The 27,205-nt window shown below is 40.7% G+C and overlaps 1 protein-coding gene and 1 long non-coding RNA gene across 7 annotated transcripts; one reads left to right on the top strand and one right to left on the bottom strand.

Annotated features, from left to right (window-relative positions):
- The first annotated feature begins 241 nt into the window (after nt 1–241).
- On the top strand, nt 242–27,205 carry slc7a10a (solute carrier family 7 member 10a). 2 transcript variants are annotated; one of them, XM_071488434.1, is made up of 13 exons: nt 242–564; nt 1,784–1,888; nt 3,030–3,348; nt 8,705–8,909; nt 9,760–9,911; nt 20,277–20,402; nt 21,262–21,415; nt 21,731–21,854; nt 22,380–22,483; nt 22,659–22,755; nt 22,921–23,070; nt 24,972–25,149; nt 25,262–27,205. In XM_071488434.1, exons 3-13 carry the CDS (start codon nt 3,117–3,119, stop codon nt 25,360–25,362), a joined length of 1,623 nt encoding a protein of 540 aa, XP_071344535.1. In that variant the 5' UTR covers nt 242–564; nt 1,784–1,888; nt 3,030–3,116; the 3' UTR covers nt 25,363–27,205. The 2 variants fall into 2 exon arrangements, with proteins under 2 accessions (XP_071344535.1, XP_071344536.1); XM_071488435.1 differs by lacking the exon at nt 1,784–1,888.
- Nucleotides 19,064–24,687, bottom strand: LOC139627572 (uncharacterized). Of its 5 annotated transcripts, none has more exons than XR_011692590.1 (6): nt 24,488–24,687; nt 23,534–23,649; nt 22,367–22,444; nt 22,117–22,150; nt 20,287–20,394; nt 19,064–19,294 (listed from the first exon to the last, which is right to left on the bottom strand). It is a non-coding gene; the product is annotated as an uncharacterized lncRNA (long non-coding RNA). The 5 variants fall into 5 exon arrangements; XR_011692588.1 differs by having other exon boundaries at nt 19,064–19,297; nt 22,122–22,150; XR_011692587.1 differs by lacking the exon at nt 22,117–22,150 and having other exon boundaries at nt 19,064–19,297; nt 20,287–20,425.

The raw sequence follows: 27,205 nt of genomic DNA, 5'->3' as shown, positions 1-27,205 counted from the left end.
GAGCCAGGGGATTACAAATGTACGTATTGGGTTTCAGCTCAGTTCAACAGCAAACAGTACAACTGTTAAAACCAAGAGCCTTTAAACCTAAAGCTTTTTTTGAAAAAAGTTAGGTGTTGTCAGGGTAGCTAGGTGACAAGAGCTGTGCTTTGCGGCGCAACAGTAAGGGCGGCTGATGCGAAGCGAAAATGCTCTGCAGGCCAGACCATCTCATTTAGCCATTGCAGTGTGCGATGGCTACGAAGGTCCACACCTTTGTGTATCGCTAATATCCCCCTTTGTGACAACTTTACAGGGGTGAATTTTCACATAACTCACCTATTTTTTTTTTTTTTTAATCAAGATGTAAAGTTATGCATAATTGAGGGCCTGGCTGTTTTTAGGGACAGGTGAGTGATGTCATCGTTGGCTAGCCACTGTTTAGCTGCTAGCTGTCTACACTGAACGTGACCTCTCGGCTGTGTTTGTGGTGTTGGTGCCTTTTGGAGGATTTCTGATGCAAAAATTGGACATAAAATTGTTTGCCATGAGAACCTGAGGAAGTCTGTGGTCCTGTTTTTTGAGGTGAGAGAAATTCTAGTATTATTTTATTTATATGTTAGAATTAAGTAAGTAGCCAGCAAATAAATTAGCCTTGTATTGGCCCTAGAGCAATACACCCAGCTGTGCTAACAATGCTAACAGGAACGTGTGCTTGCCACAGTTATTAAACCGGCATGCACCGATGTCTTGGCTCCACACACGCCCCACCTCTGCTCAGTTTTGGATTAGCCGTTTCTATAATTGTAAACATTACAATATATTTCCAACAGTCATGCCTGGATGAATCTTGTAATATGATCTTAGACACCCCTGAAGTGGACCATACCATTCTTAACCTTGACATTAGTTGAACGTCTCCTGTGCCTGTCTCACTCCCATCAGTGACTCGCTCACTCAAGTCTCCTGTGTGTCGTGCAGACATTGTAGGTAAATGTAAGTAGCAGTAGCTAACTAGCTAGCTTGTTTAATACACTTCACTTTCTTACCTTCAGAGTTTCTGAATGAGTTTATGTCAAGTATCTAGAGATAAACACTTATGTTAGCTAGCTAACGTTAGCCTGAAGTTACAGTTAAGCTAACTAATGTTAGCTAGCTGATGGCACGCCCTTTCATTTCCAATGTCATTTCATAACTAATTTAAAATGTCATATATTATCTCATTTTAGCAAACACTGGTGCTCAGTAGTTGTTTGTTAGATACAGTTTGATATCAATATAGAGTTTATTTCATTTTAACAGTCTTTTGTGGCTGTGGTGGTTGAGTTAGCCTTTTACATTCTTGATATTAGCTTTTATAACTGGCAGTTTTTTTTTGTTTGTTTGTTTGTTTTTAACCTGGTTGGGTAATTAAACAATATTAAAATACATGCATCCCCAAGGCTATGTAATTGTATTGGGAGTGGTGGAAAGTAATTATGTACATTTGCTCTAAGTATTGTACTTAAGTACAATTTAGAAGTACTTGTACTTTACTTCTATTATTTATTATGCTACTTTACACTTGCACTCCATTACATATCAGAGGGAAATATTGTATAATCTACTCCTCTACAATTATTCAACAGCTTTAGTTAAATAGGCAAGATACTGTAAGGACTCCGCCCTGCCCCCGATTGTCATTGTTTAATCCACACACAGTGTTTGTTGAGTGAGATATTCGTGGATCATGGTACATATTTGTAGATTGTTTTCTGTGGGCACCTCACATTTGTGGATTTATTTTTATTTATTTTTTTTACAGATCAGCTGTGGTCCCAATTGGTCAAAATTCTACAAGCAAATTGTAGTGAAGTCACAAATGTCAAGCTGCTCATAAAGAGGAAACGGAAGGAAGTGATACACAAATGTACAAAACCTGTTTAACATGCACAAAATGATTCACAAATGCGTAAATGTTTACACACTATGTTATGCCTATTTGCAAATTGCTCTGCATTTGTGTGGATGGTTTTACACAACACAAATATTAAAAAAAAAAAAAAAATACATGTAAGTGGATAGTGAAACATTTGTGGATCATGATACATGTTTTCGAATTGTCCTCTGTGGGTTACAACTCCAACTCCAATAAAAACTTTGATATAAATAGGGTTTTTTTTTGTTTGTTTTTTTTTTACATTTTCATCAATCTCAGGAAACAATAATAATAATACATAAAACATATGTATGGTGTTGGGATCTATGAGTTTGTTTCTGTTTTGCTCTCACAGCCTATGAATAATATATGCCACAATATCTTGTTCCAAGTTTATCTTTTTCAAAAAGACAATGAGAGAACTAACTTTGTGTAACACCATAAGGAACAAAAGTCGTCAACTGCATGACAGTCTGACTGTGAACGACTGTAATGTCCCGCTCTGCACCAGGGAAACATACTGACAGTAGATGTCTTTGTGGAGCAGTACTCTGAACTCCCCACTTCAAAAGAATGAGCCGAGGCTCAAATTACAGCAGCACAGAAGGAAAACAGACTCACCTGAATCCTGTCTGGTCACATTTAAAACTGAACGACTCCTAATGAAGGTCAGCCTGTTCTTGCTAAATGTTTTTGTATCTGGAGCAAAGTGCAGGAGTTAGTGACTGTCCAAACATACAGAAAAATAAACAATGATAATATTGATTTATTATGTAACTGTATAAAAATAAATAAATTGGGCCCATATCTATTAATATCTTTTATTTTAAATGGACGGCTTCCCTATATGTCTTGATTAGATGCTACAAAGTTGACATTGTGTGTTTACATCAGTTTGGTAAAATGTATGACAGCTACTCATTTGTAGTGTGCAGCAACAAACTGATACCAGTCATGAGGATACAGTGTCTTTTCTGGGAAAGAAAAATCCCACATGTATACTTTATGTAGGGGGACGGTATAATTAAAATGTTCAGGAAAAGTTATATATATATATATACACACACACACACACACACATATTTGTATGTATGAGTAAGTAAATATTCTCCTCTCTGTTTACTTTTTCTAGCCTCAGGCGTGAGCTCCCTTAATCCTGTCACACCTTTACATCAGCCTACCTGAGACAAGGTGGCGGCTTCAGTGGTGGGTCTTGCGCATGCGCACGTCCTCCTCCGTTCATCAGTACAATATTATAAGGCAGGTCGGAGAGCGGAGCCTGGCTCAGTGTACAGTATCTGGACCGGACCGAGGAGGCAGGAAGCACATTTACAAGGCGGAGGAGATGGAGGACAAAGAGAAAAAGAAGAAGGATAAAAACTCGTCCCAGAGCGACAGGGTCACTCTGAAAAAAGAAATTGGACTTTTGAGCGCCTGTGCTATTATCATCGGTGAGTGTGTGGCAGCTTTTGATTTAAACAGTGTGTTAATGAGGAGCAGCTCGATACTGTGAGTCCCACTACTAGAAGCTGAAGAGGAAACGTGTCTGAGCGGCCGGCTGGCGGAATAACTACTGTAACGTGGCGGATGTGCACTCGCTTGGTTGTTTAAGTTACCACATCACGGCACACAGTGAGAGCCCGCCACAGCAGGAGTCCGTTTGAGTTCAGGTCCTGATCTACTGTGAGGACTCCCACAGGGTCCTCACAGTAGATCTGAGTGATAAATCAAAATCTGGCATAAAACCGCCAAAAACGCACGGACGGTCAGCTTTACGCACGGATGCTCCACCTCTGATGTGCTGGCCCGGTTCGGACCGCTGTGTTTTAGGGTAATGTGTGGAAACTGTTGCATCAGTCGGTGATGATCTGAATATGGACATGCCTACGTGGCTGGATCTTCTTATGTTGAACTTGAAACGCACAAAGCGCAGCCTCCATGTGCTCCTGTAGGACAGTTAACTCTCTAACGATGTCAGGGTTGGGGGTTCACTTTCCCCGGCCGTCCGAAGCAAGGCATTTATCATGTTCCTTCCCTATAACCATCCTATTATAACCCGCCCATAACACCCTATATATGTAGCTGCAAGACAGGCAATGAACATTAGAAAATGCAGCCACAGAAAGTGAAGACTGTTTTAAGGCAGGAAGTTGCGTTGTCTCACAGTTTCCTGTAAATGTATGAATGGTGTTTTGAGCGTTGTTACAGTATTCCGTGACGGAAACCACGTCATTTACAGCATTAAACTCAAAGGGATATTCCCCATGCGTTAGAATAACATGACACTAATGCAGAGGGTTCCCCAGGCTGCAGCTGCCACTGACTGGATACATCCAGCATCTGGCCTTTATATTTCTGGAGACAGGAATGTTGTCAAGAAGTCATGAAGGTACTTTTGTAGGAGACAGTCTTGGATTTTGTTCAATTTATTAGAGATACTTCAACTCATCTCCTTTTTTATTAAACACGTAATGTTAACTTGTTCCTTTTAGAGTAGGCAACTCTGCTGTTTAGAAATCAGCATTTTTCTGCCAGGTCACTCAAAATATATACCAACATGCATGAATTCAAAAGACCAGCAGACTGAGAGAATGGATAGAGAGATTGCCTCGCACACTGACGTTCCTCACAAATTACTGCTGACTCTGAAGTTACAGTTTAAGATTGTCTCAGAATACAAGTTCATGTTTATAACCCTTTAACAGTCATTTACCAGCCTACAGACCGTGTGCAGTCATACAACAGGCAGGGCAGAGTCACAAGACAGACTTTAACTGGATGTCCTTAGTGCAAACTAGATGTCATGGGGCATTAGGAATGTGCCATTGAAAACATAAAGTATTTCCAAAGGTCTCTCCACTGTGCCTCTGCAGACAGGCTCACCAAATGATAAGGTTGTAAACCGCACGTAGGCGGCCCGCTCCAAATCAAAGGGATGGCACAACAATCCACGTTGACTGCAAATTGAAGCCAGATGTTGGACATTATAGACTATAGAACTGGTGGTTCCTGCAGCTCACAGATCCTCACATTTTCTATACTGTATTTATGGAGATTAATGTAAATGTAACTAATGGAAAAGTATTTCGCTGACAAAACACACACAAACCTACATTATGGCAAATGACAAACATCTGTTAAAATGAGATATCAGGGTAAGGTGGTATATGAAGCACAATCTGACATTCAAACAGAGGAAAAGGCACTGTCTCAACAATAATGTTATCATTTTAGCAGCTTATCTTTACAGCCAAGGTCAAGTCTATTGTGCTTCAATAGAAATGTATATCGTCCTAGTTAATATTAATTCTTTGGTGTGCCAATTTAACTTAGTATTGTGTTCGTTAGACAAACAGTTGCTGTACAAAATCCTTTGCTTCACACCAGTTCTGATTAGCCATTGCATTGTATCAGAGAGTTATGTATTTTATCATTACTAGTGTGAAATGAATGCTCAAATCACTCAGGTTAATAACGACCACTTGCCAAGTCTTTTCTGTGAAGCACAGATGGAGTGAAGTCTGTGCAGCTAGTACACACAAACAACTTGAGTCATGCTACTACCCACCAGATACAGCCTACTCACATATCCAGCACCTCACTCTGGTAAGGTGGACTGTTGAAGCTGTCGGTGCACACGGCTACTGCTGCACTGCACACAACTACTACTGCTGAATACACTACTACTGCTGCTGCTTAGACTTAGGGCTAGACTCTGAACCAAATGTATCAAATGACAATAATAATCTCAACCAAACCGCACATACTTATATCACACCTAGCTCAGGTTTAGGAGGACTCAACAGCATGACCCAAGAGAAAAGAGAATAGGAGGAGAAAAGCTCAGAACAGTTCACCTTTGTAAAGGCTCGGCAGGCTAGAGCAGACAGAGACCAACTCTAGGTAAAGTCAGGGGAGGTGGTCAGTAACAGGCAGATTTACCAGGGGAAAGGAGCAGGCATACACAAAACAGATAGGACAGGAAAGAAAGGCTGGACTGCTCCAGCGTGGAACAAAAAGTCAACAATCTGGCAGGGAATGAGTGGAAAGAAACCAGTATAAATACTAAGAGCTGATTAGGGAATTGGGGACAGGTGAGTGGGTTGGTGGGGAGGAGTCAGGTGGCTGAAAAGCAGGAAAGCTGGGGTTACTGCATGGCTGGAGGGTGTAGCAGGGTCTCAAATAACAGGAAAGTTAATGATATGGAAAAAACTTACTAGTAAATACCCACATTTTACCAGCTCCACCTCCACTTTAACAACCACCTGCTGATTGTTTCCCGTCAGGGGGAAAGTCTTATTATTATTCCCTGCTTGTTATACTGGTAGGATAAGTTCAGATCACTTCAGAGAAAGAAAGACACTGCACCTACTACCTTAACATTTCCCACACAGATTTTCTTAGTGAAGTAAGAGTGGTTTTGTTTCAGTTTCATACGGGAGGTTTGATGGAGAGATTTCTTTACTCTGCCTCATGATTTGAATAAAATAGTGATTAATCTCAGCCAGTGCAAGGAGGCAGAGAGGGTCATTAGGACTCTGATTCACGCTTTCAGCTGTGATGCCAAACTTTATGACATAACAAACACAACATAGGCATTATGTAACCGCTCTACATCTCACCATGGCCTCAACAATCAAATCTGACAGTGATAAATGCACTGTTCGGACCTCCTCCTTTGCTCTGCATCATTAGGGAGCATTTAGAGCTGATCTGAGCTGCGATGGTGTGCCACACTGAGTTTTTTACAGCTATTTTAGTTATAATAGTGGACAGAGTCAAACTTTGTCCCTAAGTTCTCCAAAAGGAGAAAAACAGTGCAGGACAGTGCAAGACATTTTGCTTGGACAGCTGCTGTTTTTGTTTTCTCTTTTCTTGTCATAGCAGTGATGACATATGAGTGCCAGGATAGATCTGAACTCATGACATAGTGGCTTATTAGTATCTGCCTTAGCCAACTGAGCCACCAGGGAACCTCTGTTTATCCTTGTTAGGGGGACAGCTGAGGCAGGACCTCAATGAGCCACGTTTACACACAAGGCCCAACCGGCTTTACCAGTTCCATTGAAAATATAATTATCATTGTGTCATTATATGCAGATGTTGCCTCTAGTTCTTCTGTTGTTTGCTATGGTATAAATGTAAATTAAATTATACAAGCAGATGTTATGGTTTCCTTCTATGACTACTGTATTTACGTCATAGGTGGCTTTGCTATCTGTTTTGGTCACCGGGAAGCTAATTAGGGGTCCAGTGTTACTAGATTTGGCAGTTTTACAATTGAGCTACATTTTAATTAATTAGGTGGATAAAACTTGTATTACGTGGCCTCTAGGAATTTGGGAAACTTTTTCTACCATTTGGATGTTTTTCCCTGTTTAAATTATTATTCAGTCAAAGTTATGTGATAAAAGATTAAAATATGGGTGTGTAAAAGCTTACACTTGTTCATATAAATGGAGACTTTAAATCTTTAATTTAATGTTATACGAAATACTTTTTTCTAGATTAAATATATTATTATTATTATTAGTAGAAGTAGTATATTATTAATATAATTTTAAACAAAGATATCTCTGACAATTCAGTACATACTTTAAATGCATATTATCCATCCATAATCTGAGCGTAGTGCAGCGTCTTAGTAAGTACTGCAGCGCGGCTCTGCGTTTTTTCTCTTGTGGGAAAACAATGGCTCATGTTGGTGCAGTTACTCTGCCTCGGGCTGCAGTGTAGACAGGGAAAATTTTACTTTTCAAACACTGACATTTTTGACAACTTTCACAGATACAATGGTTTGTTACCACGTAACCACAATGATGAAATTGAGCTGTTTCTATTATTTCAATAGTAAAAGCAATCACACAGCAGCACTAGTTTTTATCATCAACCTGTGTTTATGATTGCTGTTAGGTTACTTCATGAGCATAGAACAATGATGCGATTTAAGGTTTCTGTGCAGCAGCTCATGAATAATTGTTTCCAACAGGTTGAATGTGTGAGAAAATTTTATACTCGTGCAATCATCAGACAAATAGAAACAAGAAATTCTGTAGCTGACGCGGGTTTTGCTATACTGAAACACAACACTGAGGGGACAGAACAGAGCTTCAGGCTGCTAAGACGAGGCTGTGCGTGTGGTTGCGCCTGTCAAAACATCTAAGCATCCAGCTACAGTCATTACCAAATGAAGACTATAATGTCAAAACTGGTTGTTTTCTAATTCAAGGATAAGGGAGAAGAGACTTCTCCTTTCCTTTATGTGTGTTTAAGCTTTTGGTCGTACTATTATTGTTCTTTCCACTTGCACAATCTTCTTTGTTTCTGGTAGATTTCAGTCTCACCCAGTGTTTTCTGGAGATTGTATGATTCATTAAATGAAACAAAAGTCAGCTGAAGTGAATCCTTTGAGATTTAATTTAAATGGTTGGGATGTTTTAATGGGCCACTTGGGATTTCTGTGCTGATTGTGTTTTTTCTTTGTCCAACCAAGTTTTAGTTTTCACTCTTTTGTTGGTCTCATAAATCTATGTTCACATCCTGTATCTGAGGAATTAAGCAAACTGACAAGCCTCAGATAAAAAAACTGATTACATGAGTAAGAAAATCAGAAAAATAATTGATTGATATTTGATATTTGGAGAGTAAGGAGAGCAACTGGATTCAAAATTCAATTATGATGGCTTTATGTGTAACAGTGGTTTGACTTGCTTTGCAAAGGTTTGTGTTTTCTGAGTAGACTGCTCTTAAATGTTTAATTATTTACAAGGAAGTGTAAATAACCCTAATCTTTGTGTTTCTCCTAAGGTAATATCATTGGCTCTGGGATATTCATCTCTCCCAAAGGAGTGCTGGAGCATGCAGGCTCGGTGGGGCTGTCACTCATCGTCTGGGTTTGTGGAGGGGGGATATGTGCCCTTGGGTCCATGTGCTATGCTGAACTGGGTGTCACCATCCCAAAGTCTGGCGGAGACTATTCATACGTAACAGAAATCTTTGGAGGGCTAGTGGGGTAAGCACTGTTTTTGTCCAGTCCCTTTTTGAACATAACAGTCTTCAGTTTTCCAGCACTTGAACTGACTTGGTTTGAATTACACTGCAACAGTCCAGCGTTCATACACGAGAGGGCTGCTTCAATAGGACTGCCTGTCTGGAACCAATCAGCTCTGAAGGTCTTGTGACTTTCATGTGGTCATGTGACATGTCAGCTGATCACAGTGTTACTGTAAGTCTGGGAAGGTCAAACATGCCTTGCACTGTGCATGCCTGTGGAGGCACTACTTTGGCCTTGTGTGGCTTTGAAGAACAACAATAAGCTCACCTATCCAACACTAATCAATTTTTTAAAGACTTGTGTTTAAAAATCCTTCAAACATCAAATGTAGCAAAACTTGTGAAGATTTTGTATTGGTTATAGGTTTATTCATTATTATATAACAAAAAGCAGAGCTGTCACGGGAGAGGTCAACAGTCACAGCGTCGTTGACAGTAAGACAAGGCATGGTTGCTACGACTGTGTCCAGTTTGGCTGTATGTTGCGTCTTTCACTGTTTCCTCCTGTCATGTTTCCTATAACTAATGCAAAGATGCCTTTGACTGACCTCTGACTGCTGCAGTGGAGCGGTCCAGAAATTAACAGCAGGAAACTATGGTTGCACTGGCCAGTGCTAATCAGGCTATAATAGAAATAGCAGGGGAGACTCTTTCCCTGTCAAATTAACTGTCAACATGAAACATTTTGTAGCAGCAACTTCTTCATATAAATCTGTGTGTATAGAAATTTTTTCAAATATTTATATATAAGGACTGTTTATTGTCACATAGGAAGCCCAGTGTCCCTTCTTTGTCTCTTTGTCCTGTAGCTTCCTGTTGTTGTGGAGTGCCGTCCTCATCATGTACCCAACCACACTGGCTGTCATCGCACTCACCTTCTCCAATTACGTCTTGCAGCCAGCCTTCCAAGACTGCCTGCCTCCATACATCGCAACCAGACTCCTCGCCACCATCTGTATCTGTGAGTCACAAACAACCCAAAACCCTGTGAAACTTCATTTTGTCTGCAAGAGTTTAAGTCATAATTTTTTTTTTTGTCTATGAAGTCTGTGCTTTTCCAGAATGGGTCTGAACTGCACTTCCTAGAGATCATAAGAGAATCAGTGTATCACAACCTCACAAGCCTTTTTCCTCTGATTTTCTATTGATGAAGCTTGAGTTTCCACAGGTGGCGCTCTTTTCTTTTTGTTCAGTCAGGGTAAGTACAGCTGCTAATGCCAATCCCATACAAGAGATCTTTTGTTGATCCTAAACAAACAGACACTTAAAACACATTAAGTCTGTGTGGTGGAGGATTTTTCCAGGGCAAAGGCTAGGAGACACTGGATGCTTCTTTTCATTAAATCTAAAGTCACAGAGTGACTTTTCAAGACATGATTTGAAGTAGGAAACTTTGGCTTCCTTTCCTGTGAGGTTTCTGTCATTTGTGCCATATCAACACAGTAGTACTCACTGTAACTTCTATGCAACGTCACATTCGTTCTTTCGTTCATCATGTTGGGCCTTGCATGCCCTGAGGGTTGTGACAGGAGATGCGCTGTCACTGCAATGCACAGATTTTGTGGTACAACCTAACAGCCGGGAATGTTTGGCCTCCCATTTCAGGAATGCAGCATTAATGTGTAGGTACAGTGCAATTACTATTGTGTAACATCTCTGATGGGGAGAGGCACAGCAAACAATGTGATTTAATTCACTAATGTCTCAACAAAGATCAGTGAGGCTCTAATGAAGCCTAAACTCAATGTACAGTACATGTATATTATCCATATGATTTACATTTTGTGTAGTCAGGGAGTGGTCAACTTCCGAAGCCTGGGTTCAGTATGTCCAAGAAATATTTGACACATAGCCCCATGTAAAACCACAACTTGTTTTTTCATTTCAGTTTTTGTACAGCTAGAACAGACTAGATGTATTTTGTTAAATAGTGAGCTTCAGCGGCCTCTTCTGTGACCTTTGGACTAGGGGTGGGTGATATGACGATCTTATATCATACCAAAATATTTAATTTTAAAAGTTCAGTCGCTGATAACCAGCCCATTGTTAACTGTTAAACAGCTACCTCACTAACTGCAGCTGGTGACAGCAGCAAACTTGGTGTAGCACCACGATCCACAGTCACCAGCTGCAGCCCAAGATGGTGGAGTTGCTGTTGAGAGACCTACCTGCAGGCAAAGAAACACAAGGCGGGAAGAGCTGGGGTTAATAACAGCACTGTCCAAATTCTCCATATGAATTAAGCTGAAAGTGTAATTAGTTGAGACACAATTTGTAAATTTATGACTGAATTGAGGAGGAAGATTAGTGGTGAGTGGACAAACACCCAAAAGAAGCGTCTAAGCAGCGGAGAGATACGAATCAAAACTTCTGGTCAGGATTTCAGAATAAAATCAGAGCAGAGGCAGGATGCAGAGATTTGTGAGATGGGTCTTGAAGTGACTTTGTGTCCACATGCACAACTAGTCGTGATCATGTGCGTTTAACAAAATCTGTGAAGAGACACCTTTGACGTGTTTGTGATGATGTAAAATGTTTAATAACAGAACTGGTGTCATGATGGTATATTGTTAATCAACGACTGAAAGAGGCTTCGCTCAACGTGACAAGTGACAAGTTGATTGACAGGTCGACTGTCTTGACTGACTGATGAAAGTTTGCATGAACAGATGATGAATTGTTGATGGATTTGTTTGCAGTCTGTCTGTAGAAAGCTGGTTAGACACCTTAGAAATCAGTTTCTAAGGCTCTAGTTGGTGTACTGGTTCTGTGACTGGCCGGGTTACATTTCTCTTTGGCTGCTTGCTGCCACTCTGGCCACAGTCATCATGACATCCTGGTTCACATTATCACACTTCAGACTTTATGTTGCTCACGACATTCACATCACCTGACTGTATGACACAGAGTGACTTTCAGTGAGGTTAACATTAGAGCAAAACTCCTTTCCTAGATCAGCATTACAGGTCAGAGCAAAGGTCGGAGCAAACTTACATTTGATATACTGATTTGATAAGAAATACTGATTGAACATTAAATGATGAGAGATCATAAGTAAGGGCTCAGGGAACAAATGAGACAAAGGAAAAAGTGGGATTTCATATCTAGACAAATCTGTCCATCTGGCTGGAAAAACTGGAGCACCCAGTGAGTTAGGCATCCTGTTCTCACCTGGCTCTCTGAATGTAAAACAGGGAAAACGCCTCAAAACTACAGAGGGTAAATCAAACAATCTTGAATCCAGATCCAGCTACTTTAATCTCATGGCTTGAAGATATTATGATTCTGTGATAGTTCGCAGTGCGATGACGGCTGCCACTGTCATTTAATAATTCCTTATGAAACCCTGTGCTCTATTTCCAGCCTCTCATCTGCGCCTTTCCATGAAATGTTGGAGGAAAGCAATATGTATTTTAATAGCCAGTGGCAAAAGCACACTGTGCATATGTCTGGTTGACAAGCCAGCCAGTTCAGTCTTGTCTGAACTGGATGGAGAAAGGGAAACGGCGGGATAGACAGAGGAGGCTTGGCTATCTGTGCATGTGTCAGGCTGGGGTTAGCATTTACACAGCGCACCTCCACTATTTTTGGAAACAGAATGTTACAAATGCTGTTAGTGAGTGAGTGTGTTTATGTGTTGTATTCTTGAGTGTGTACAAGTTTTTGTGTGTATGTGTGTCAGTATCAGTGTCAGACTACATAATGGTGCCAGCCTCTGAGGACGCCGCTAATGAGAGGGTGTGTCTACGCCATTGTGCATTGTTTGACAGTGGTTACCGTGACGCTTCTGTCACTGAGCACCATGGAAACAGGAAATGGGCAGGACACCTTGCACATCAATGATGGGGGTTTCCAATTGGACAGATGGCATTCTGGCTGGCTGTTTGATGTTTCTATTGGCTGTTTGGTACCACCCCCCCATCCTCCTCTCTGGACCACAGCATCTCACTTCAGACCTACAGTCACAGGGACATCGTGGTCATCTATCAGTGTTCAGCACTTACGTCAGCTTCAGTCTTAAGGTCTGAACTTTTATAAGTGACCAGCAAAAGTATCAGGTTCCACAGCACTCTGATAAAGATGGAGAAGATTTTCCTCTGAGCCCCAGAAGGACAGTGGATGACAGAAAAATGTTTGAGAAGTATTTTTACTGTTGCTCCATCACAAGAAGATGCATGAAAGTGAGACATATCCCCCCTCTAAAAGCTGGTGGTGTAAATTATAACCTTTCAGTCAGCTCACTATGCTGCCATGGCACATGTGGGAATGATTGTTGTGGTCACCACCAACAGCTTTTTCTGTAGCACTGTATGCAGTGAGTCACTCTGCAGTTGTGTTCATCATAAATGCCTCTAAACAAAGTCAGGACCGTAAACCAAACATGATAAAGTGACCACAAAAGATAAAACCTGTTAAGTCATTCATGAGGGAATTTGCAAAACTGGAGATCAGTCACTCTGGGAAAGAAAGTTAAGTGTCTTGGCTGTCAAAAATGTCAAAGAACTTTTTCTTTTCGGCACTTTGTGGGCAGTGTTTTTCTGAAACACTCAGCAAGATTAACTGGATTAAATGTTGTTCTGCACAGCTGAGTCATACTGAGGCCCCTGTTATGTCAACTGAACTTTTCTCAGTGAAGGGTTTATGAATGTAAGTCAGCCTAGATATGTGTCCCCTCTCCTTCCTCCCCTGCAGAGTGTACTGCGTGAGTGTCACAAGTGACCGAGGGGTGGGTGTGTGTGAAAACCAGACAGGTCCAGTTGTGAGCTGGTTGTGTTCGTCTAAGAATAGGAGCACTGGACAGCCCAGAGCAGCACAGTAATGTCCCTAGAAGACCCACTGCAGGGGGTTGACTCTGTAAACCCATTTTTATTTATCACAAACCACCACTCTGCAAAAGGTACATTTACCAACAATGAACAACAGAATTACATTTATTTCTTGAAAATGTAAAATATGGTGGCCGGTCTCACTGACCCAGGCATCATAAATTTCACATCATACCCAATAATCACAACAAATGTCACGATGTTTTTTGTTTTTCAAAGCAGGAGGGATTCACACCTCAACCCTCACTTAGTTCTGCTGAGGAGATACAGCAATATGAGCTTCTGTTGTTCATTCCAGCGCAGCAGGGTGCTGATTTTAACACGTGAGTGCCACATCACTGAGGTGGTGCAGCAGTGGTAGAAAGAGAGGGAGTCGTGGTATGTTTCAGCCAATCAGATCTTGTACCTCTCCCTCTGGTTTTGATAGATGATTTTGACATATTCCATAAAACAGGCCTAAGAAATCCTTTCATTAGTCAAATAAAAATTCAAACTAGCATTTCTGTTTCATTTTATTTGATATAAAGATGATATAATTTGAATTAAATAATTCAAATATAGATTGCATTTTAATTTTCACATTTAGGTAGAGCATTATCTGTCAATTTAAAAATAAAAAAAATGCTATTTCAGAATCATTTGTGTTGTAGCTGGAGCAGGGTTGTAGAGATAAGGAGAGACATGTGACAAAGGTCCTCGGCCTTCCTTCAACTCAGATGTGGTCCATGGCTGCCCCATGTTGGGGAACATTTTAAAGTAGATTCTGGTCCCTGTACTTTTAACTTCTCTCTTTTGATGCCTGCACGCCAGTGACAGCCAGGTACGGAGGCGTACTGTTTTTGGGTTGTCCGTCTGTCCATCCCATTCTCGTGGACATGATATCTCAGTAAAGCTGTGACACAACATCTTCAAATTTGGCACAAACCTTCACTTGGACTCAGGGATGAACTGAATAGATTTTGGGGGTCAAAGGCCAAGGTCGTGGCGTACACACAAAACACAGTTTTGGCCTTGTGAATGCAATATCTCAGCAATGTTATAATTAATATTGAAGTGACAGAAACTGCTGCCAGAAGTTGACCGCCCTTAAGAGGCAAACTGCATAACTCCTTTGAGCCTTAAGTTGTGCTGCTTGGAAAACAACAATATAATGCACAGTATAGACGTGGAGAAAGCAGTGTGCAGTATGCAGGTTAAGAACAGATCGAGGCATCATGTGCACATTAATTTTTAGTGTGGATGAGTGATTTGAATTTAATGTTGGCACAGATTCCATGTCCATGCGGGACTTGTTATATCGAGAGCTGCACAGAACTCATTCAGAGTGTGATTGAGGGATCATGGTTAGTCACCAGACTAAAAGCTAGAATTGCTCTGCAGATGGAAAAACCAGAGTGGTCCATTGAAAAAAACAAAACAAAAAGTGAATCTGGGGGTAAGGATAACTCATGGACCGGGAAGATCATAACATAATGGACATAGAGCTTTGAAACCTGTCAGTATCTTTGCTCTTTAATGGGGAAAGAACAAACAAAGAAAAAGACGCAAACACTACCTGTTAACTTGTGAGCTGTTCTGGATAGACGCATTAGCCTTATGCATTAAGTATGAATGAAGTTGTTTAGGTCATGCTAAGATCAATAGCACCACAGTAACAAGAAGACTGCCATCCAAAACAAGGAAGAATGTCACTTTTGTAGCCTCCGACCTTGATTCACAAACATGTCTCCACACAGCTCTGAGAGACACACAGAACGTCTGCTCTTGACATTCAGGAATCCTTGTAATTTTCTGCTGTTCCAACAAGTGGACGCTCTGGTTTAGTTCATGCCCCAGAGGAAAACTGCAGAAAACCACCATGAGCTCACAAGTCAAAAGACTCTTAGTCCACCCAAGTTAGTTTTTTGTATCTTTGCAATATTCTCATCTATCTTTATTAAGTGGAGTTTAATTGCAATAATCCTGTAAAATTAGGTGCTTTGTTTATTTATTCTTCATATATGCTGTATTGACTATAATAAAATTATGGTAATGGAGATTTTTCAAAGATTAATTTTTGTTACTTTTCCGACAAAACCACTCTGATCTTCATTATTTAACATGTCCCGTCGCATCTATATATAGGTCTGGGCAGGCCTCTTAGCTAGATCTACTTTAAAAAGGAGAGCTGAGGTGCGAAAGGGAATTAAATAAAAAATGAACTTCATTTTATTTACTCCTCTTCTGTACCACACTGTACTGTGTTAGTTATCAGCATTTCTCTGCATTTATTTCGCCCAGACTATATCCTGTAGATTTACTGAAGTCTGAAGGGAGACTGGTTTCAGGTACCTTGTGGTGGACAGACAGGACTGAGGGGGTTACTGCCAGTTCAGTGATTCCAGTGACCAGATCTTGGACCAAGAGGAGGCGTTCCTGAGGTTAAAGCCCCCTGATAAATCTGCACTGAGTTGGGATCAGAATGCATTTAAAGTAAAAGCAGCAATAAGTTTAGTATTCCAGTGCTGAGGCAGAGTTCAATGGAAATCGTGATGGCAGGACACAGATTTACCTGCGCTGTCACATTCAAAGCCTGCTGGCACCTCCTTCCTGTCAGAGTTAACACAGAGGGAAGCTGGGGGAGATGGCGGGGGGTTCCACAGGAACACAGGAACGGAAATGCATGTAACACTCCTAGGGTAATGGACTATAAAACACAGTGGTGTTGTAGGGGAGAGAAAGCTCTGCCCGGTGCCACCGAAACCTCCTGCCAAAAATTCACACGTGTGTGTATGTGAGTGTGCCCGCGCCAGCGGAAGCAGTTTGTTTAGATTTCTGTGGTGGGAGGGGAACCCGGTGATGGATGACATGCTTGATAACACCCCCCGCCCATACATGCTCCTACACATACACTCTTGTGCCATTCTGCAAGAGAGTTTGTGTGTAAAAGTACGGAGGAGTGAAAGGTGAGGAGGGAGAGTAAGAAATATAGAGATTAAATAAGATAAAGAGAGAAAGATGACAAAAGACAAGGTGCAGGTAACTGAGAGACGAGAGGGGGCACAGAAAGACAGAAAGTCTAGACAATCTTACTCACACGCAACCTTCGGCCTAAACCACTTCCTAATCTCTGAGTGCATGTGAAACACAAGCAATGGTCAGTAGATGGATGAAGGCCAGGGCAAGGGTTTAAACGAATTAAACAAATTCCACCACCTTTAAAGCACCTTCAGCTACTTCCTGTTGATATGGTAAGTCACTGCGAAGGTGAGAAAATAGTGGGTATACATTAATGTCACTTTCTTGTGCACACACCCTGTTCCCAGCACTGAGTGGCAAAGCAAGCCAACAGGCCGCTGTCACTGTTAATGAAGACAGCTATGAGGAAGACAAAGGGTAGTTTAAAAAATTTTTTATACTAAACTGCGGACAGAAGTGTCAGCCCCAACATTAAAACCAGTTTTGTGTGTGCGTGTGCTTGCGTGTGTCCTGAAGACACCTAGGTGGTTTCAGTACTTTGTTTATGTGTCTGTCTGTCTGTGGACAGATTTGTGAGCATGATGTCATCACCCACGAGTACTGTGTACTCATGTAATAATGTAGTAATGACTACTGAGTACTTCTGGTTCAGAATGTCAGACGTGTTGACAGGTGTCACAGCTGGTGTGACCCATCACAGGATGGTCTCTAGTTGATAGACTGAATGAAGTCTACAAGACGAACAGTCAGGATCAGGATTTATCCTGAGTACTTATGAATTATGAGCACTTTTAGGTGGTTGTGGTTATCTGCCTATAACTTGGTATAAATGTTTAGACTGGATGTTAAATTTAGAAAGCCATCTGTTTATGTTGCACAGCCCATTGCACGACACCACAATTGTAACACACTAAATGAAAACTCATTTCGACAGACTGAGCTGACATGGGAAGAATCTCAACTCAAACTTATAATTGGTTCACTCACAGTATTTCATTGTTTGTTAACATGATTTCCTTTGTGCATAAACTTTAATCAACTGACAAATCTATTGAAGGATTCTTTAGACAGAGCATCATGCATTTAATCTTTCATTGTTTATTTAACAAAGTGTATGTCTGAAAGGAGCTTATAATATCTAATGTAACTGCATATTTGTAGCCATGGTTCATTGTTTCAGACTCATGTGGTATAATGTGTATAGGAGAGCACACCGTACACTTAAACTACACAAAAGTTTTCCAATTGTTTTCTCTCATTCTTTCTCTGTGCTAGCCAACTCACAATTCCTGTTGGCTTTAGCTCTCATTTGTAAGCCTGTACTCTAGTTTGAGGGCAACTTGAGAGCCATAGCACTTGCTCCATTTGGCTGAGTTGGAATTCAGCCAGCCCTCGTTATGGTGGCTCTTGCAAACACGCAAAACTGAGGGTCAGTGTGAAGGACAATGGCTCAGGGAGTAGTGCGTGGAGCAGGGGTGCATATATACACATATATATATATATATATATATATATACACACACACACACACACACACACACACACACACACACACACACACACACACACACATAGACTATGTGAGTAGGAAACAGGAGGTAGGAAGTGTTCAGTTGCATAGACTGTCTCTTTTGTCAGGAAAGATGTAGTGTTTACTACTTTGTGTGTTGACAAAAGAGGTATATGTAGTCTGTAAAACAATGTAAAAAACTAATTCTCTCACATTAATATAAAAGAGGCACCACAATACATGTAGTCTAAGTGACCTGTCACAGGTACAGGCGTGTACAGTATATTTCAATGTATAGTGACAACACAAATGTTCAATGACGTCTGTATATGGAGATCGAATGTGGGCGTTATTAGAAACAAATTTCAAAAATAAGATGAAGTGACTGTTTATGATCGGCTTCAGGATAATTCATTATTTTTTTAAAAAGGGGAATAATTAAAAGTTTTGCTTTTGAGATACGTATTGAGTATCCATCTAACTTTCCATTAAGCACCCCTTTTGTTATTCTGAGGCCTTGTTTTAAGTTAACAATCTGCATCGCTCTCTGTAAACAGACATACACAAAAGTCCATAAACAAAATCAGACACTTACACGGTGTTAACACAGAGGTTACCTGGTGTGTGACGTCACCGAGGGGTGGATGTAAACAACAACTAAGATGGTGTGTGAGAACTCCTGGATATGTAGTATGCAACAGTTTAACATGCAGAAATGTTACTTTTCCTGTCTGCTTGAACCATCTGAAAGCTATTTATGGTAGTGACGGGATCATCCTGTTGCCGTGTGTCTGTGAAACATGTGACACTACACTCATGGAAGTCTCAGATTCCTCACTCTTTATTGTCCAGTGATCTCACTTTGCCCATGATGACAGTCTCTGACCCAGCTCTCATCACTTTGCTCCACCTCTGCATCCTCTGTGTGTCCCTCTTCTGATTTTTGTGGGGATGTCCGTTGTTCTGTTCACCACGCTGGCCAGCTTCAGTGCGATCAGCTGGTTCGTGGTGTAAACGCTGCGACCATGGAATTTCTGTGCAACTGTAGTGCTGCTGAACGATGGGATTAAAAAAAAAAAAAGCGGCAGAAGAATGATTTAATGGTGAAAAATAGACCAGAACTCTACTTGCACTTTCAGAGAGGCCAAAGTTTAAATAAGTTACGAGTAATATTTTAAACAGTTATGACAAAAAGAAAAAAAGTAAAAAGTTGGAGAAATAAGAAAACAAACAGCAGCAACTGCAACAGGCTGCACACACGTTGGCGCATGCTCACAAAAAAACATTTTTTTAAGGACAGGACTAAGAAAGAGAACTCATACTGACCTGATATTTAGACCTCATCATCAGATAAAATTAGCATTAGTGCAGAAACCAATTGTATTGGAGACTGCAAGTTTATTCAAGAGTCTAATCCTTCATATCAAGCAATGCCCTTGTGCTTCAAGACAGAAATCTCGGACAAAAAGTTTCAGTGCCCTCTTTGTGCTGAAATAGATGGTTTAATAAAACCCACTGTCTGTGTCCTGCACAAAATGTCACCTCACTATGAAACGTTAATAATTAAAATATAAAGTTTGCTTAGTCTCTGATACATCCCTCAGTTTAATGCCCACCTGTAGTAAAGTCAATTGATTGGACATGATTTGGAAAGGCACACACTTGCATACATAGGGTCTCACAGCTGACAATGCATATCAGGGCATAAGCCAAGCCATGAGGGCAAAGGAACTACCTGCAAAGCTCAGAGACAGGATTGTGTTGAGATATGGGGAAAGCCAAAAAAAAAAAAAATCTGCTGCATTGAAGGTTCCCAAGAGCACGTTGGCCTCCATAATTCTAAAATAGAAGAAGTTTCAAACAACCAGAACTGTACCTGGAACCACCCCCCCCTTCTTCTTCTTCTTTTTAGGTAGAAAACACATCCAGCTTGTGAATAAACCTGTTGCTTTTCCCTTGGGGTTAAGGTCTTACCTCATAAAAGTGTACTTATTTCTTCTCTTTGTCTATTTGTGTGTGTGCGTGTGTATAGTATTCCTGACCTGGGTGAACTGCTCTAGTGTGCGCTGGGCAACGAGGATACAAGACGTTTTCACTGTAGGGAAACTCCTCGCTCTGGCACTCATCATAGTGGTAGGACTCGTCCAAATCTGTAGAGGTAAGCGCGCGTACACACACAATCTCACACACACACACACACACACACACACACATACATACAGGTGAGACTAATCCTCTAAATGACATAAATTACTGTGTTTTGGTTCCACTGTGGTTTTGTTTAATCATTAAGTATGCATAGCAAGATGAAGTAAATACATTTATGAAGTAAATACATGTAACTAGGAAACAGCATCGTGAGAGAACAAATACTGACTAAAAAACAATGTAGAGCAAACAAATTAAAAATGCCCACTTAAATTTCAGCAAAACTATGATAAAGTTCAGCAGTAAGACCCACAGACAGAAAAGGAATCCACGCAAAATGTATATAATGTGACCAATGTATCTAATAAGTTCAAATAAAGATGGTAACTAAAGACATAATGAAAAATACATATTGACACTGCTGACCCCTGGTGCACATGAGTAGACATAACATTAAAAAAGGTAGTTCAGAAAGTTGGTAAAAAGATTATCTGGTATAAATTATTGTAAAAGTAACTTTGAATATTATAGCTTTATGTAGTAATATGGTGACCAGGCTTTGGTTTTACAATTTAATCAAGAAAGATGGAAAAATTGTGATTTCATATTTCTGGCGGAATTCATTGTAAAGCTGTAAAGATGAAGCATTACTGTAATGACAAGCACTTGTAGTCCTTTAACCTGTTTGTTTGGGCTGTTCAGAGCTGTTAAAACTGTTAAATCTTAATACTCTCATTAATTTTCAATATGACGTGAAGCAATTTAACTGTAGATTTTATTATTTCACTTTACCATTATTTATGAGCCAAACAAGGCCACAATCTTTTTACTGTTTTATCTACCCTCGTTTTTCTTTCTCCTGTCTCCAGGCCACTATGATGCCCTGCAGCCCAGTGTGGCCTTTGAATTTCGTCAGGACCCCTCAGTGGGGCAGATAGCTCTGGCCTTCCTCCAGGCCTCCTTTGCCTACAGTGGCTGGAATTTCCTCAACTATGTCACAGAGGAGGTCGTGGAGCCACGCAAGTATGGCACACACATGCACAGATAGCATTTCATACTTCTTGAGTTTTCCATAAGCACACATACGGTAGTTACATCGTTGGTCTAATTGATTCCACCCACGTCTACAGTACACTAACAGTACACACTGTGGAACATAATGTCCGCCTCACTTGGTTCAGAATTATATTAGTACTTTTAATCAAAACTATTTTCTTCATTATATTTTTATATAATGCTCTGTAAAGGCTGCAGCAACTATTTTGTAAAGCTGAAACAACAACATTTGAATTATGACCCTTACTTACAGTATATTATTGTTATTTTTCTCATAATAAGGAATCTGCCTCGTGCCATCTACATTTCCATCCCATTGGTGACCCTGGTCTACACCATGACCAACATTGCCTATTTCACCTCTATGACCCCCGAGGAGCTGCTGGCCTCCAATGCTGTGGCAGTGGTAAGCAGCTCTCCGGCTCCATGAATGTTTGTTTCCTATACAGCTGTAGCTCATAGGAGTTTATGTGTTGCTAAACATGAGGCACATTTGTATAGAAACATATAATATGTGAAACTGTAATTCTGTTGAAGCTGAATTACATAGGATGAGACAGTATCTCCACCAGCTGTTTAATCAGTCAATAAGATTACACTTTTTTTCATGTCTCAGAGCTAAAAGAGTCATATGGGTTAGCAGTCATATGAGGTCAGTTTGGGAGTACCTTACTCTGGGAGACTGGAAATACGAGTCGTGTCCTGTTTAATAAAAAAAAAAATAAAAAAAGTCTCTGTCACACAAATGAACCTTGTAAGTGTAGCCACAGTCTGACTGATAGCTAAAGGGAGGGATGGAGGGATAGCTAAAGCTAGGGGATGTTCAAAATGCATATTCCATCTTTAAATGATATTAATCATGAATGGATTGAAATTTCAAACACTCTGTTAAAGTCAGTGATCTGATCCATTACTCACTGTGTTGCTCCAGACATTCGGGCAAAAGCTGCTGGGGATGTTTTCCTGGGTTATGCCAATTTCTGTAGCACTGTCCACCTTTGGAGGAATCAACGGATATCTGTTCACCTCCTCCAGGTAGAACACACACACACACACTATGCTTGGGAGTACACTACATGACAAACCTTAATTTTACATGGCTGCCACAGAAAACTGTGTCCTCAAAAAAAATGAAGGGTGTCAGAGCTTACTCCTAACATTTATAGTAAACCTGAGCATACACACATACAATAATGTGTCTGTCTATTAGATTGTGTTTCTCGGGGGCCAGAGAGGGTCATCTGCCCTATCTGCTGGCTATGATCCACCTGAAGAACTGCACTCCAATCCCTGCCCTGTTGGTCTGTGTAAGTACTGTACTGCTGGTTTTGTCTACCTTGTTGAACTTCACAATGACATAGAGCAGAAACGATACTTTACTGGACAGTGCCTATTAATATGGCACTAATTTGCATGTTTTTAAGTTAGTTTAATATATACTTGACCTATGTGCTTGTTTTCATGCCCCACAGTGCACTGCCACCATAGTCATCCTGTGTATTGGAGAAATGCACAACTTGATCAACTATGTGTCCTTTATCAACTATCTGTCCTATGGGGTAACCATTGCTGGCCTCCTATATCTCCGCAAGAAGAGACCCAACCTAAACAGACCCATCAAGGTACAGAAACCTGATAACCACAGATCCATGGCAGGAACAAAATTTAACTTCTACCCTTGTCACGCAAATTAGTAGGCTTAAGTGGGTTTAAATTACTTTGCCTCTACAAAGCTCCTCTGCCCACATACCTGCCAACATCTGTCCTCAGTGTTACTTCCTGCCTGGACTCCGTGTTTTCATTTCCTGTTTTATTTAGAAATTACTTAACCCTATGTGTATTTGGTTGCTTTACTTCATTCCCTTGTGTGTTTCCCACCTTTATGATTCCCTGTCTTGCCTTGTCCTGATTAATTTCACCTTTTCCCAATTATTCTTGCCTCCCTTGTGTGTTTAGTCTCAATGTTTCCCTCACTGTTCGTCAGTTTGTCCACTTTTGTTCCCCTTCTGAGAAGACTTTGTCGTTTGTTCCTGTTTGCTTGCTTGTCTGCCTTTCAAGATATCTGCCTTGAAACCCACCACCTACCTTTAAGGTTGCTTTCTCTATTAAAGTATCTTCACTGCATCATCCTATCTCTGCGTCTGCATTTGGATCCTTTCCTGTTTTCCTGGTTTCAGCTGTTCAACTTTTCATCTCATCATCTGTAATTAGGAAATGATAAAATGCATGCTGAACATAAATCTAAAAGGTGCAGAATAATAGCTTAACATACTGAAGAACAGAAACAGAAGTGTGAAGAAAAACAATAAAGATATAGACAGAAATGTTTTTAAAGAGTCTATTTAGTCTTGCATTTAACAATTAATTGATGAACTCAAAAACAAGTGACAAAAGTATAAACATTTTTGTGAAATATCTTCTAAACATGCATACAGTAATTCAGATACACACAGGACTATAGGGCCTGGGCTAATTATTTAATTACTGGCCATTACTGATAACTGGCAGTGATTGTTAAAGTGACTAACAGCTGTATATTAAACTGAGAACATGGCAAGCTTCCCTTCGCGGTAATGTCAACATGAGTTATTTCTTAAACAACACTTATTCAAAAAATAGGCAGAACTGTATCGTAACTGTTTGGCCGCATTTACTAACATGAACCAAACAACCAACTATTGAGGAGAGCAAAGTTAGCATAACTTTGATTCTCGTTTTAGCACTAAGCTAGCTGGGAGAGTAACTAGCAGGTGAAGCAGCTGTAGCCAATAAACTTTAATTAGCATATTTATTAATACTGCATCTCTCCAATTTGTGTTTTTAACATCATGCTCGGCCAGAGAAAACTGGTTCCTGGCAGAACAAATGCCACCATGTCCCCTGTACTGGAGGCTCTGGCTTGGCCCGGTTCTGTTAGCCGCTAGCATTAGCTGCCTCACTACATCTGAACCGGGTCAGAGACAGGGCCTCCCCACAGCGTTTAAATCCCTCCCGAACCGCTGACCTCATTTAAACCCAACACATCAATATTTTAATCACCTCGGCTGAGCAGCAGCTTTTCCCGCCAGCCTGTGAAACCAAACGCTAAGTGTTGGTTCAGCAGTGGAGACTGACAGCCGTCAGGAGGGCCGGTCCCGGTCCCGGTCCCGGTCCCGGCCCGGAACACGACGCTGCGGTTGTTGACAGAGTTTACTGCGGTAGTTTGTTATTGACTGTCCTCGTGGCCGTGGACAATACTTTGGCGCCCCCTGGTGTCACAAAGGTCGCTCACATGATTTGTGTGTGATTTGACAGACACCATATACGCGGTGTTTTCAGTGGTCAAAATAATAAACATATAAGCGGTTATCAATAATTTTGTCCCATAAATTGTTTTGTATACAGTATTGCTTATGCAGAAACAATGTGTGGGTTTCCAAATGTATAACTCATATCAAATGTATAATCTGTCTAATCTTAAACAATGGAAGGTGGAAAAACCCTCAGGATTGTGTTGAAATATGTCTGTTTTTATTACGTGCAGGTGAACATGTTGATCCCCATCAGCTACCTGATCTTCTGGGCTGTGCTGCTGGGCTTTAGTCTGTACTCTGAGCCAGTGGTTTGTGGCTTGGGTATGGTCATCATGCTGACCGGAGTCCCTGTGTACTTTGTGGGTATTAAGTGTAAGGACAAACCTAAATGGATCTACAGGCTAGTTGGTGAGTTGATCTGTACCACTGTAGAGTACCGAAATTATATACTTTATAAAATATTTAGATATGTTAGTAGTTGCTGAAATTAAAACACCTCCTTGTGTCTTTTGTATTGCAGAAAAAATCACATATATGGGCCAGAAGGTGTGTTATGTGGTGTTTCCTCAGGAAGACCCTTCAGAGACTGAACCACTCACTGCCTCCAAAGCCATTGACTGAGCAGTGCAGTCAACCAGGAATTCCCTTTTTATGTCAACAACTGTACTTCCAGTTTTGTGCTACAGTTTTTCATATTGTTTGGTCAGGTTATGAATGGTGAAGAGATGGTTTCACCTGTGTTCTTGCATAGGTGCAGCCTGAAAGGGGCTGCAGCAAAGTCCCAGTATAAAAGGAGCGGATGGTTATATTTAGGGCATTAGCATGTTTAGCCCTAAAGTTCGGGCATCTGTTTTTATTTGTTGGTTTGGTAGTACTGTCCATCCATTCTCCTCACCAGTTTGCCAAGTTTTTCTTTTCATATAGATTTTCATCGCATCTTCTCCCTTCTACTCACTTAAGGAACTTCCATCTGTCATTTTCTGCTTCACTTCCAAGACCTTTTAGTTTTATTATGTTAAATATTTGTGATAATGTGCCTTATGAGGTGTATGTGTTGGTATATAGTATTGGTTTGTGCGGGTATTTTGAGTGCATAATAACTTTTATGAGATAAGTATGCAACCAGTTTCTGCACTTAGCAATATTTCTCTACTAGTGCTGCTACCTTCAGCTCTGTTTAACTAATTGCTCACATGATGTTTACTGTTTGTCAACTGTGGATGAGTATTTTTCTGTCTGTATCTCTGCCTTGCTACAGTACCTGGCCATTCCTTTTTCTTTACCCCCCGTTCTCTCTTTTATTATATCACCCCTCTCTCCTGAGAGATACTGTAGGTGCCTTAGAGAGGTGACCTCCACAATGACACTCATCTTTGCCAGCAATATTTACAGCACAGGAGAGACAGGAGGGCCACAGTTTGTGACTTCTGCTTGAAGAATGGCCAATTCTCTCAGAAATGAATAAGCTGCATCGTTACAACACTTGATGACAGGCTGTTCTTCCAGGTTTTTAATGTTCACCAGTCTCTTTAGTCTGAGTTGAACATACAAGCCTCTGTTGAGTGTAATGCTTTAGAAATGTTCTCATCTCTGGGAATGCCACTGTGAACTCTCACAAGGTGCTTGACCTGCCAAGACAGTTATTAGATTTCACATATCTCACCTGCTGTCATGATACAGTACTTACCATAAACCAGTTGTTGGGTATCATTGGAAGAAACCATATTGACAGATAGGTGGATGGTCAGCAGTGGATGTCTACTTGTGCATGGGCATGCTCCCACTTACCCAAAGACACATCAACACCGCAGTGACCCCTGACCCAGTGACATTTTATAGATCTGACTTACTGTGTTAATATTAATATAATATGGTTGAATTAATCATAGTCCTATTGACCTGCATGCCCATTTTCTGTTGTCCTGCTGACAATATTGAAAGGCCCAGTTGAAAGTTGCCTCCATATTATTTTAGTCATACTGATCTCCTTACTGAATTTATAATACCACTGCCATTACACAGTATGCTCATTTACTGTGGTCCCAGAGATATTGGTGTTGACATGTATTTGGGTAATCTCTTATAGAGCTGTTTGTGTTGTGCATAGAACAGAACATATGAAGTGTTGGCCTTTTTAGCATGCTATGAACCAGTAGGTTGAAACTTTTTGAGGTCAGCAGGTGCTGGGAATGTCCCCCTGCATCAAATCCACAGACGCACACTTGAGACAACATGCATGTCTGTCTGCAATGTCCAGGCGCTGGTGGCTCAGTTGAGATCTGTAAATACTGTGTAAAGGAGAAAAAAAAGCACTTACAAATGCGCCACGGACTCCAACGAAGATCATTCCCAGACATGTTGTGATACATACTGTACAATTAATGGGTGTACCTCTGTGTTTTGTAAAAGAGTGTAAAGTTGTACAAGAATAACAATGTAATTGCTTATTAAATATAGCAACTTC

Source organism: Trachinotus anak, unplaced genomic scaffold, assembly GCF_046630095.1.
Source record: "Trachinotus anak isolate AG129_WGS33_773 ecotype Australia unplaced genomic scaffold, CSIRO_AGI_Tana_v1 ptg000011l, whole genome shotgun sequence".
NCBI classification, from domain to species: domain Eukaryota; kingdom Metazoa; phylum Chordata; class Actinopteri; order Carangiformes; family Carangidae; genus Trachinotus; species Trachinotus anak.
This window is presented reverse-complemented; position numbering and strand designations above follow the sequence as displayed.